Raw genomic sequence first — 13,596 nt, 5'->3', positions numbered from 1 at the left:
ATTAAGAATGATTGGATTGCATGTCCTAGGCCAGAGAGCTTTTATATAATGTTACTACTTAATTTAACAGTGTCCATAAGAGGATAGAAGAATATATTCCAAACAAAGTGTCATAGTACCAGTTACTAATCCCTGTCTCAAGTCTTTTTTGGAATGAGGCAGGGTATAAATAAATAAATAAAATAACATGACCAAAACTCTCTTTTTTTTGCATTTTTCCTTGTGTTTTCCCCATCACTCCTCAATCTCCATGTAAAGCCTGTCCCATGAAGTTCATGCCAGCCAGTATGCAGTGTGCCCCCCTCCACCCACCCCTGTGGCCACTGCCCTCTGACTTCAGACCTTTGCTATTCTGAATAAAGCCTCCCGCACCTCAGTCAGAGTCTGCAGCTCCACCCCAGGTTCCAGCATCAGGTCAGGAATTTATCAAGCCTAGGAGGCCCCCAGCAACTCCCTGGCCTCACAAGGCCTTGCAGTTCAAAGCCAATGAGGAAGTCTCTATATCTTTATCCCCAGTCAGCTCCTCCCACCAGGGCCAGTGCTCTCACCAACACCACTGGAAACTGCCCCTTCTATAATCACTGATTCAAACACCCCACCTATTCAGCTCTCTATGGGATAGCTTCTCCTAGATGTCTCAGAGACACCTACAACCCAAAATGAGAGAACCTGAGAGAAGTCAGGGGCACTGTCATTAAAGACTTTAATAGCATGGGCTGATGGCAGCAGCCTGGAGTCTCTCATCTATGGAAATTTTTGAGGCTGGATGAAATTGTTGATGAAGTCCTGCCAGGTTCGGAGACCCAAGCATCCCTCCTTCTCGGGCTGGGGCACCTCATCAACCTGATGGTGGGTACATCCTCCAAGAGGCATCTGAGCTGCTCATCCTTGTGCATGGCCCTCTCCATGTGTTCTGGGGTGATATGCACCCTGCAGCTGTTTTGGGCCTCCTTGCCTGCCTGCTCCAGGATGTTGGCCATCAGATACTAGAGAATAACAGCCAGGAAAACAGGTGTGGATGAGCTCAGGCACTGGGAATACTGACCTTCTCGCAGAAAGCCGTCCATGTGGCTAACAGGAAGCTACAGCTAGGCTTTTGTGGAGCAGGGAAGAATCTCCTTTCTAAGGCTCCTTTTTGCCCTCACATGGTCTTGGTGAGTTTTGTTTTGATCAGCCCTCGTCGGTTTTCCCACTAGCCTGAGCCTCTCCAGGTACCAGTGCTTATTCCCGCCCATTGTGCTCCAGGCCCTCCTTGGTCAGGGAGCTGCCTTCATGACAACCTCAACTTTGTGATATTATTGGTGTCCACTGAGCCCTGATCAAGCCTGGCCTCGAAATGTCTCTGACAGGAACCTGCTCACCCTAATAACTGAACCATCTTTTTGAGGAAAGTCTAACTTTATACTTGACTTAAACATTCTAGCAACAACAACAAAAAATGTGTTTCAGTCAAAACCTTGTCCTGTCTTCACGACGCCAATCCAGGTTCTGTGATTCTAGCTTTGTATGGCCAGTGAGCTCATTTACATTCCTCTATAAGCTGTAAGTCACTAACAGACATGCTCAATGTCTTGTACAGTAGAGGTTCAAATGTCACCCTTCTCATGCTGTAATAAAACCAGATTTACTTCCATTTACATACTCATTTTGATATCTCTAGTCAATATTCCTACATCTGTCCTTTGGGTTATCTTATAAGCTGGTCCGAACATCTGCTTGTTCTCTCATGAGTTAAATAGAATCTTTAAAATGTGTTCATTTCTTTAAGCCTGAAACTGAAAGTAAAATATACCTTGCAAACCTGCTACTTCACTACCAAGACAAATGGAGATCCATGGCTACAACAGTCCATATCAGGAACTGGGAATTATTCTTGACATCTCTCACTGCCTCACCTTCATATCCAATCAATCAACACATTGTTCCACTTACGCATTCTTAATATTGCTCCAATAATTCACTCTGACTATTCCAGTCCAGGCCATTATTCTCACCTTGACAACTACAGTAGCCCACTTCCTAGCCTCTCTGTTTCCTCCTTCACTCTCCTCCAATCCATTTTGCAGAGTAATCAGTTTCTAAAACTAAATTTGATCATGAGACTTGTTACTTAAAACTCATCAGTGCCTTCCCATTGCCTCTGGAATAAAACTTGAAATCCTGGGATGCTCTTTCCTGATTTTTCTTCATCTGGCTTCTTTTCTTCATCTAGCAGTTTTCAGTTTAAACCTAAGTTTTGGAAACCTTTGTCTCATTTCCCAGACTCGGTTAGACACCCCCCAACATACCCTCAGAGAGGCTACTTATCTTTCACTTTGCAGGATTTACCTTAAATAAATTATGCATTTGATTAATAATTTGTCTGATGTTTATATATCCTATTCGGAGATGATTGGGGCCTGTCTACCTTATTCACCACTTTATCCTCAGAGACCAGTATAGGGTCTAAAACACAGAACACACCCAAGAAATACTCATTGAGTCCATAAATAAAGTCACACAAATCTAACCTCAAATTCTGGCTCCTCTGGCAGGCTATGAGTACAATTTTCCTATTTTTTTTTTTTTTTTTTTTTTGGAGCCAAGGTCCTCCCAGGCTCAAGCAATCCTCCCGCCTTATCCTCCCAAGTAGCTGGGACCACAGGCATGCACCACCACTCCCGGCTAATTTTTGTATTTTTTGTAGAGATGGGGTCTCATCATGTTGCCCAGGGTGGTCTCAAACTCCTGGGTTCAAGCTATTTGCCCACCTTGGCTTCCTAAAGTGCTAGGATTACAGGTGTGAGCCACTGTGCCTGGCCCAATTTCCCTCTTTAGTAAGATGGAGACATTATCTACCTCAGGGACACTGTGTAAATGAAACAGAAGAATGCCTATCACAGTACCTGCCACAAATCAAGGGTTCATGAAACAGTCATTTTTACTACCAACATTACCACCTTGAGTGGAATAGAGAAGGGTACTGTGAGGGACAGGCAAGCCAAATGGCAGGCTGCAGGGGCCTTCACAAAGCACAGTAACGTTGGTGTGCTCACTTAGGCTTCAGCCCAACCCATCCTCCAAGATCCTCAGACTTGAGCAAGCCCTTGCTGAGAACTGACTAGACTCAGGGAATCTCAGGATGTCCAAACTCACCCAAGACTGAAGCTCACAGACACAGTGTCCATTATTCACTGACTATGAGAAAGAAAACTTCCCCATAGCATAAGATTCCATTGATATGAAAGATTCATAATAGTCAAATCTATAGAGACAGGAAGTAGATTAGTAGGTTGCCAGGGGCTAGGGGCAAGGGAAATGAAGAGTGACTGTTAATGAATAGAGGACTTCTTTTTGATGTAATGAAAATGTCTAAAATTGTCCAAAACTTTTCGGTGCAATGAAAATGTCTAAAACTAGACAGTGGTGATGATTGTATAACATTGTCAATATACTGAAACCTACTGAATCGTACACTTAAAATGGTGAAATTTATGTTATATAAATTGTATTGCAATTGAAGAAAAACAATAACTCTCCAGTGACCATGTAGCTGGCTCTCCCTTCTCTCCCTCACGGCAAACTCTGCTAATGCCAAATCCATCAATGTTTGCTCAATGAGCACAGAATCAGTGAGAGAGGAGAGAGTTACAGAATTGGAATGCTGAATAGGGTCAGGTTGTGATGGACTCTATGTCCTTCTGTCAAGAGGGACACATTTCTATTGGTCTGGACTGCATTTAGATGATGTGGCAGACACTGTCAGCTGCCTATTCATTTTCCATTCCTCTCACTATCTTAAGAGAACATGGTTTTGTTATGGGTGGTCATGGGCCCAACCACATGCAGGCCATGACTAGTCTAACACAATGTTCTCAAACTTTATTGATAATAAAATCACCTGGAGCCCTTGTTTAAAGAACAAAAGGGAAATAAAAAGAAAAGACATAATTTTGGCTCCCATCCCAGACACAGCAAATCACAGTTTCCAGAGATGAATCCTGGCAATCTATATATTTAACAAGCCCCCAGGTAACTCTAATCATCATCAGGGAAGTTTGAGGAATACTGGTCTAAACCACTGGTGGCAAACATTCCTAGACCTGGCTTTCCTAGCATCCCTTGAAGCTAAATGACTGATCAGTTCTGGTTAGAGACCTAAAGTCATTTCTGTCAGAGAGATTTCTGGAAAACCTATAGTTTTTAATAAAAGGAGGAAGACAAAGCAAAGTCTATTAGGGAGATTCATGGAAAAGCTACATTCATTAATAAAAAGAGAAAGATATCTACCCTTCCTTCTTCAGCCCTTCTTACTGTTTTGAAGGTAGCTATGATGGTTGGAACTGTAGTAGCAACCCAAGCAAAAGGCCAATGGCTTGGCAGGGACATCAACTTTGCCACTATTGAGCAGCTGAAATAATGTCAGCAACTGTCTACTTCCAATATCTAGTTAGATAAGAAAAATAAACTCTAGGTTAACTTTACAGTTAGGTGTTTGTTCCTTGCACCAAATACATTTCTAACCACATGACAGACACTACCAACATTTGCCTCTGTGACACACCCTAGACCATGCTCCATTCATAAGGGTCTTACCCTTTCCGAGTGAGATAATCCTTCCTTATATATGTTAAGGCAGTGATTGGGGTTAGTCAAGACCTGCATAAATGGCAGCCATCTATCTTTTTAACAAGACCATGCGCACTTCCTTTTTCCGTAGCTATTTGATTTATCATTTAACTCTCAGAGGACTTATGGTTTTCCAAGTTCTTTTGGGACATTTCAGATATCCATTGTGACACTGACATTTTATAAGATAGATCTGATTTTTCCGGAACAGAATTATGTCTGAAAAATTGTAACAAGGGTTGGCAAACTTTCTTTGTAAAAAGTTAGTAAATATTTTAGACTTTGTGGGCCACATTATGTTTATTGCAACTACTCAACTCTGTTGTTTTAGTCCCAAAACAGTCACAGACCATACATAAATGAAAGAGCAGGGCTGTGTCCCAATAGAACTTTACTGACAAAAACAGGCAGTGCCCAGATTAGGCCCATGGGATGTAGTTTGCCAACCCCTCAACTGTGAGACAATCGTCACTAAAAAAACTTGAGGAAAAAAATTGGATCTACCTCTAAAAATCAAATAGGCTATCATCACATCTGATTTATTGCTGTATCCCTGCCACTTGGAAAAACAATAAACTGGGAAAAAGAGTATAGTGGCATGCAGTTTGGTCAAGACCCATTCCAGTTATAATTCCTTAGGGAACATGGATGCTGCTATATTTATTGAGCTTTTACTCCCTACCAGGTGTTGTGGAAAGTATTTCCATATAAATGTTGATCCACTAAGGTTCAAGATCTCTACTTGAGATCCTGACTCATACTTTAAGAAACACAATCAGGCAACCTGGATAAGGGAGATGGCTCAACATGTAAGTATCCTGTGACTCTGACTAGAATTATTACCAGCCAGTCTGAAATATAGGTAGAAAGAGGATAAAACTGAGTGAAGTAAAATAAATAAGTCTTTCTTATATTCAATGTTTTCTTAAACATGTATTTTTTTCAACTTAAGGCTTTTAAATCATTTTGTATACCCATAATAAAACTTACCATAATAGTTTTCATTTACCCATAATATTAATACTTGGGAGGGTATCCACTTCTCATTTGTAGGCTTTTCAATAAAATCTTGACTCTGATGCAAATAGTGTTGTTTTTTAAACTTAACCAAAATCTGCTCTTATTTTGATGATGTGAGAATAGCCCAAAGGTAGAACATTGTCTTGACTTATAAACTGATATACCTATTACAAATCTAAGAAGACAGGAAAGTAGCCTTGTTCCATTATTCACCACAAAGTTGTTAAGCCAACTGTCTCAACTTGTTGAGAACTAGCACTGAAAGACAGAGTGAAATCCCAAGAGGACCAGCCTCCAGTAGCTGTATTTTCAGCCTCTGGTAAACTATATTTTCTAAAAATGGCCACAGTGGTATTTTTGGTCCCACATGATCTTCCAGAACTCTACCATTCCCCAACAAGAGTCAGAGTTGGCTTCCCTCTCCCTTCCCTTGAATCTGGGCAGAACTTTTGAGTACTTCAACAATGAGAAGGAAGCAAAAGTGATGTGCCCCAACTCCCAAGCCTGGATCACAAAAGCTGATACGGCTTCCATCTGGCCTTCCCTCATTCTTAGAACACTCACCCTTGGAAGCAGCTACCATGCTCTAAGGAAGCCCAAACTCACTCACACAGAGAAATCAAATGGAGAAGATCTGAGACTCCCAGCAACAGCCAATATCAAAACATGTGAGCAACAAGACATGTGAATGAAGGGGCCATGAATAGATTCTAGCCCCCCACCTTTGAGCCACCCTAGCTGATCCTTAGTGGATCACAGATTAGGTAACCCTTTTGAGCCCTGCCTAGAATGCAGAGTCATAAGCAAAATAAATGTTGTTATTTTAACTGAGTTTTGAACATAGTAACTAGAACATAGATTCAGAATTAAATGCACTTAAGAACAAATTTCCTTTGAAACAAAATAAACTATGTTTTGCTTCTCATTTTGATCCCCAAATGCAGGCAGAAATTAAAAATATACGTACTTCTTCCAACAGTGACGTCCTGCTGCATGATACTTATGTACAGCTGTAGGGTCAGCTGAGGGGCTGAGCCCAAGAAAGCCTGGATCACTGATGCCCGGCTGAACGCTGATCGGTGGGTGATTAGCTTGCCTTCTGCCTGGCCCACCTCTTTCTCAATCTCCTCTGAGAGGCCATTTTTTGGCATTTGCCTCTTCTTGGTGATACTGACATAAGGCTCTTCATTGTTGCCTGACTGAAAGTAGATGCAGAAGACTTCAAAACACCTGAAAACAAATCAGCAAGTCATAATAATTAGAGACAGACAGGATTCTGACTTTCCATGCTCATCCTACTTACCTTTAGCCTGATTCTCAAAGACTTGACTTGACTACTCTGAACTGTAGTCACTCTTCTAAATCAACCACTCCAAGGACCAGTTCTCCATATGCAGTCCTCTTGAGGCTTTCCAAGAGGCCAATGGGAATGTATGAGAACCAAATGAAGAAGTAACACCAAAGGCCACTGAAGCAAGGAAATATCTTAGAGAATGGAAAGTGGTTCCAGCTCCAGGGTCACAGAAATAACGTGCAGTTTTCCTTCCTGACACATACTAGCTGTGTAGCCATAGCCAAGTCACTTACTATCCCCACCCCAGTATATTCCCTCCACTATAAAGCAGATATAATGCCCACTTTGTCATATTGCTGTGAAAAATGATAATACAGTGTGACTGCATGCATGCACGCACATACGTGTGTGTTCCACATCCAAAAGATGCCCCAAACCACCCCAGTTAAAGCAGAAGCTATGGCTTGGAAATCCTCCAGCACAAGGCAGCTTACCATCTAGCATTTCACTGGGAGACCACGACATGTTACCTATCTCTCTGTTTTCATTTGTCCTTACAGGGCAGGACTAAAGTTAGTCCCACCTAGGGATGGAGACTTAATCAGTGACCTTTCCAGACTGAGAGAATACCTGGCTTTTAACATCTGAATTTCCTCTCTAGGTAAAAATACGGATGCTGAAGCTGGAAGAATACTGAGGTCTGTGATTAACTTTGAAGTACACACACACACACACACACACACACAAATTGATAGATGGATAGATATGTGAAACAAAATGTTAATTGTAGAATCTAGGTGGTAAGTACTTGGGCATTCACTATAGAATTCCTTCAACTTTTCTTCTGTGTGTTTGAAAATTTTCATAATAAAATTCTGGTGAAAAATGTGTTTTCCCTAGGAGTAAGAAAAATACTCATGGCCGTAGGTTTATAACTTGTTAAAGGACGTTTTGTCCCTCCTCTAACATGCACTTTTATAACAACCTTATGATGCTGCCAGAAGATTTTAATGGCTTCATCTATTTCATTGAATGTTAATGTTATAATGCTAACTTTATACTGTCACCCTGAGGCGACTACGGCAACTGGAATGTATTTATAGTTTGAAATAATAAAACAAAGCTTGACGTAAGAGAGGAAATGCAGGAACCTTTCTGGTGAGTACAAAGTGGACATATTTTGTGATTAATACCATTTTTCATTTGTTGCTAGGATAAAGAAAGTGCATGGTGTGTGTGGGTGTGTGGGGGTGTTGATTTGTGTACGACATTTTGTCCCGTGGGGTCAAGAACACTTTAATGTATTACATGAAAATATGTAAAACCACACAGACCAGTTTCTTCAGTTGGAAATAGTGTCAGTGAAGTTCAGGCCACAAGTTCAATCCCAAGCATGTCCAACTGAATTTTCTCTGAAGGAAAACTCAAATTAATCACTGAGGGCTATATGAGGCCTAGCAACTTCACACTGTTGGACCACTGACCACAACAAAGATTAGAAAACAGAATGAACTGTCTGGGTGTGGTGGCTCACGCCTGTAATCCCAGCACTTTGGGAGGCTGAGGCAGGCAGATCACCTGATGTCAGGAGTTTGAGACCAATCTGGCCAACATGGTGAAACCACGTCTCTATTAAAAATACAAAAATTAGCCAGGCGTGGTGGTGCACCCCCGTAGTCTCACCTACTCGGGAGGCTGAGGCAGGAGAATTGCTTGAACACAGGAGGCAGAGATTACAGTGAGCCAAGATTGCACTACCGCACTCCAGCCTGGGTGACAGAGCGAGACTCTGTCTCAAAAATGTAAAACAAAACAAAAACAAAAACAAAACAAAAACAGAATAAACTGATAATCATCTTTATTCTCAAATATGAGATGAATGCAGATGCAGTTTACTAAGTGCTGTGGGGAATGCAGACAGCTGGATACCCCTGCCTCATTCGGGGGCACTCACAATCTAAATGGGATAGTGGGACAATACGCACAATAAGAATAATAAATAATGAAAATTAATATTTATATAGCACTTTCAGTTATGACATTTTATCACGTATGATCTCACTTAGAAGAAAATGTATTGCAACAATTTAAATCATAGCATTATGTATAATAGCAAAATTCTGGGAATACTCTAAAGGTCCCAAAAATGAAAGAATAATTAAATAAATCCTAATATATCAATTCAATGAAACATTATACAGTCCTTAACATCAATGGTATAGAAGTACAAATACCAATATATAAATTTTTTTCAAAAGACAGTCTCACTCTCTCACCCACACTGGAGGGCAGTGGTGTGATCATAGCTCACTGCAGCCTCCAACTGCAGCCTCCAACTGCTGGCCTCAAGGGACCCTCACTCCTGAGCCTCCTAAGTAGCTGGGACTCCAGACGCATGCTACTGTGCCCAGCTAATTTTATTTTTTGTGAGGAAACAGTCTCACTATGTTGACCAGGCTACCTATTTTTACCATATTTGGTATGTGGAAGAAGCAAATTACAATAGAATCATATATTTTAAATTACATTTTTTATAAAAAGAAAATCACATATATAAGAAATATATACAGATTACACACACATACCCTCACATACATATAAACAGTGAAATGTTTGAGCTGGCTCATACTGACTCAGGAGAGCAGACTGTTAAATAGGAATTTTGTGAGCCAGTTGTTAAACAACTGGTAGCTTGATCAATCATGATGGGAATATACGCATTAGAGAAATCAGCAAACACTGAAAAGCAGGGCTTGTTTTCCCCAAGAGACAGTTTACTAGCATGCCATTATAAAAATATTAGTAAGGATATACAACAAAAGCATTAGGAATTGTTCTCTCTGAGCAGTCAAATGAGAGCTTTTATTTTCCTCATTGTGCAAATCTGTTTCCTGCCCTTCTGTCATTTTAAAAAATGTTTTACTTGCATAATAAAATCAAGCTTAGAGTTTTGAAAGACTAAAACAAACAAATTAAATACCAGCACATGCTAAGAACTGAATGAATGAAATGAGGGTTCAGATGAGAAAGCAATTTTCCTGATGCCAAGGAAGGGACTGGATGAAACTGGAAGCATTCTGCAGAATTGTAGACAAAGTAAAACTTCCATGGTCATTTGATGGAAATGAAAGAAGGTCCTAAAGCTCAGGTGGAACCTCTTGTAAGCCACTGTTTTTTCCCAGGTGATACATTTGTATTAGCATAGAGTTTTACATGTAGTCATAGGTGTTTAATACATTTGTAAAAGGCCCCAAGACCTCCTGCCACTGTAGGTTAGGAAAACTGATAAGAAACAAACTACTATTCTTGCAATTCTGCAAGACTCATCTAATTACTCAAAATCTGTTTTTATTTTTTGGTTTTTTATTTGTTTGTTGCTTGAGAGGTTGGCTAAATAAAGCCAGAAATTAGATACTTTTATCAAAATTGAATACTCAAGGTAGTTTTTCAGTAGCATCTACACCAAGGGAAAGCAAATTTTCTGTGAAGTATTTATAAGAAAGTAAATATTTTATTATTTGCAGGCCATGGTCTCTGTTGCAACTGCTCGATTCTGTCTCTGCAGTGTGAAAGCAGTTGTAGCCAATACATAAACCAGTGAGCAAGGCTGTGTTCCAATAAAACTTTACCTACAAAAACAGGTGATGGGGGTATTAGGCCTGTGGGGTACAGTTTGCTAACCCCGATGTAGATAATCAGCAAGTTGATCCTTATTTTTTACTTTATCCCATTTTCAAGCATCATAGCAGAAGGAGCTTATTCCTTAGCTGAAATCATGCATGCGGATGTCAGCATAAATAATCTGTGGTACCAGAGACCCTAATTAAAACACTTTTTCCGAAGAAATACTATAATTTCCAATAAGCCACATTATCTTCACATGACACACATGCTCTGTAAGCCTACACAAAACCCAAATTGGTTAAATAGAAAATGCTGCAAAACCTTTGAAAAGCCACTTGCTTAATCTCACTGAACCTCAATTCCTGGACTGTAAAAATAAGATAATGACAGTTAACTCACAGGGCTTTACCATGGATGAAATTAAACACTGTATATAAAAGCACCTTGCAAATGAAAAAAGAAATTCTCTTCAAATGTAGACTATTAACATTTTAAATTCTTTAAAAAGTTTAATGTAGAAGGATATATTATGGTGCATCATTTTGCAGTATTCTGGAAAGGTTTTGGGAACTTCTTAGGCTTTATTTTATAAATGCAGATTTTTCATGAACCATTTTTTTCCTCACTATACCAGTAATAAAAAAGAGATGAGGGGAATTCCTTGAACTTGTAACTTATTTATATTTATTCCTCCCAATTAATTTATAAAAATTAGCATAAATGTAAAAAAATCATAAACAGAATTTTTAAAATGTTTTTGTGTTTTAGGTAAGAGATCTTTTCCCTGCTGTGGTTTGCTAGAGTATCTATTACAATACACAGTAAGATTTTCCTCAAAATTATAAATAAATTCAAGGCATTATCCAAAGTTCGTATCATTCAAACTTAGGCTTAATGTGAAAACAATCATAAAAACTGTAACTACCATTTTAAATACAAGACTGACACAAATGAAATATGGTGCTCTCCCTATGCCTCCCTAAAGGAAAGAAGGGGCAAAGCCTAGTTAGTAGTATTTAGCCCAGAATCATTAGTGTAATGTATTGCAGTTTAACTGGGCCATCGTGCTGCATGAACTCAAACGCAGCATCTACCTAGCAAAAACACAAGTTTGGCTAGTATTCATCCAAAGGCAAGAAGAATTAAACTGTCAAAAAACAATTTAGAAATATTACTAAATCCAATCCATAAAGAAGGGGGTAAGAATCACCATGACACTCCTTTGTTTGAGGGAAATAATTTTTATCTTTATGTAAAGTTGATGTCTTAGAGTTAAAATGGAATCAAACAGTCAGCAGGAAGAAATTCCAGTAAGATATTAAGTCAGGCTAATACACAAGAACAAACTGCTTTTCTTTTAATCTGGAAGCTAAGAGACTTGGAACCACATTTTGTGTATCTCAGTAAGGTCATGGGTCCAATATCTCCTTGAAATAAATCAGCTGCATTAGAATCAGTGACTCCTTGTTGATGGAAGGGGTTTGCCTGTTGTTTTGTTTTTTTATCTTTTATTTTGTTTTTGCTTCAAGACAATGGCCCATTCAGAACTTTCTGGAAATAGGTATTTTTATAGTGTTGAAACTTTATATATAGATGAGACGTTATCTCTTCAAAGCACTAAAAGTTTTCTTTCCTTAATAAAGTTAAAATATTTTTACTGTAAAAACTGAAAAATATAGAAAAATATATAATTGTTTTATTATATGGTTTTATATATTTTCCAGAATATTAAAATCACTTATAACCCCACTATTCAGAAATTATTATTCTTAACATCTTGGTATGTTTTCTTGAGTTCAGGTTTATACTTGTCATCTTGTTTTTATATATATTATGTTATTAGCTTTGTCTTGGGTTACTCTTCGTGTTTAGAAACACTTTAAATAGCAGTAGTGATAGGGTATTATCATTTACTTGGATTGCCAAGATGACCAAACTTTTTCTTAATTTAAAATGGAACTACTAATAGAATGTACTACACAGTCCTCTGCTTTCTTCCACTGAGCACAGGGAACATAATTAGCTCTTTTTAAGGAGCCTTGAGAACATAGTGTGAGGCCTCACTTTCCTCACCTACAAGATGGGGACAATTACATCTATGTCATGGCGAGGATTCAGTGAATTGAGGGATGTAAGTATATATCAAACCATCTAGCACAAGAAGCTTTTGAGAAATGTCAGTTCCCCTTTTTCCTGTTACTCCACTTAAACATTATCTGTTTTCTTCTCACAGATAATGTTAAGAAATGATAAGTGCCCTGCCCAAAGTCAGATCACACTTATTTTACTGAGCGGGAATACAGTCTGGATCACAGGGTTTAGCTGGCTAGAAAGGACTAACTCTCTCCTCACTAAATGGCTCCAGGTTCCAGGACTTCTAAAACTCCCCTCCCTCCCTCTCTTTTTCCCCACACTCTTCCCCAGCTATCAGGAAGTCAGCAGCAACCTCCCACTCCTGCCAGTGTACCTGTTTATTTTCCTTTCTAGGATTCTGCAGCTTCTGGAGGCTGAGAAACTTGTTCACCAAGTTTGCTGTGACTGTGTGTAAACTACAAGTCAGTAGTTCGTGTGTCAGCCAGAACAGTTTTCTTTAATATGAGGTGCAAAAATGTTATGGCCAGGTGTGGTAGCTCACGCCTGTAATTCCAGCACCTTGGGAGGCCTGGGCAGGAGGATCATTTGAGCTCAGGAGTTCCAGATCATCCTGGGCAACATAGGGAAAACTTTAGGAGGCCCAGGCGGGAGGATCACTGGAGCTCAGGAGTTCGAGACCAGCCTGGGCAACATAGGGAGACTCTTTCGCTACAAAAAATACAAAAAAAGAAAAAAGAAAAGAAAAAAGAAAAAGAAAAGAAAAGAAAGAAAAAGAAAAAGAAAAAGAAAAGAAAATTAGCCAGGCATGATGGCGCTTGCCTGCAGTCCTAGCTCCTCTGGAGACTGAGGCAGGAGTATCACTTGAGCCCAGGAGGTGGAGGATGCAATGAGCTATGATCTTGCTACTGCACTCCAGCCTGACTGATAAAGCAAGACCTTTTCTCAAAAAAAAAAAA

The 13,596-nt window shown here is 39.5% G+C and overlaps 1 protein-coding gene across 1 annotated transcript in view; it reads right to left on the bottom strand.

Moving 5' to 3' along the window:
• Positions 1–13,596, bottom strand: part of XK (X-linked Kx blood group antigen, Kell and VPS13A binding protein) — a 45,028-nt gene that overhangs the window by 29,904 nt on the left and 1,528 nt on the right. The window contains exon 2 of the mRNA XM_050776526.1: positions 6,596–6,858. Within this exon, the coding sequence (XP_050632483.1) occupies positions 6,596–6,858 (263 nt within the window). The remainder of the gene's footprint in view (positions 1–6,595; positions 6,859–13,596) is intronic.

Source organism: Macaca thibetana, chromosome X (genome assembly GCF_024542745.1).
Source record: "Macaca thibetana thibetana isolate TM-01 chromosome X, ASM2454274v1, whole genome shotgun sequence".
Classification (NCBI taxonomy): Eukaryota; Metazoa; Chordata; class Mammalia; order Primates; family Cercopithecidae; genus Macaca; species Macaca thibetana.
Note: the sequence above shows the minus strand (reverse complement) of the source record. Positions and strands in the feature narration are given on the sequence as shown.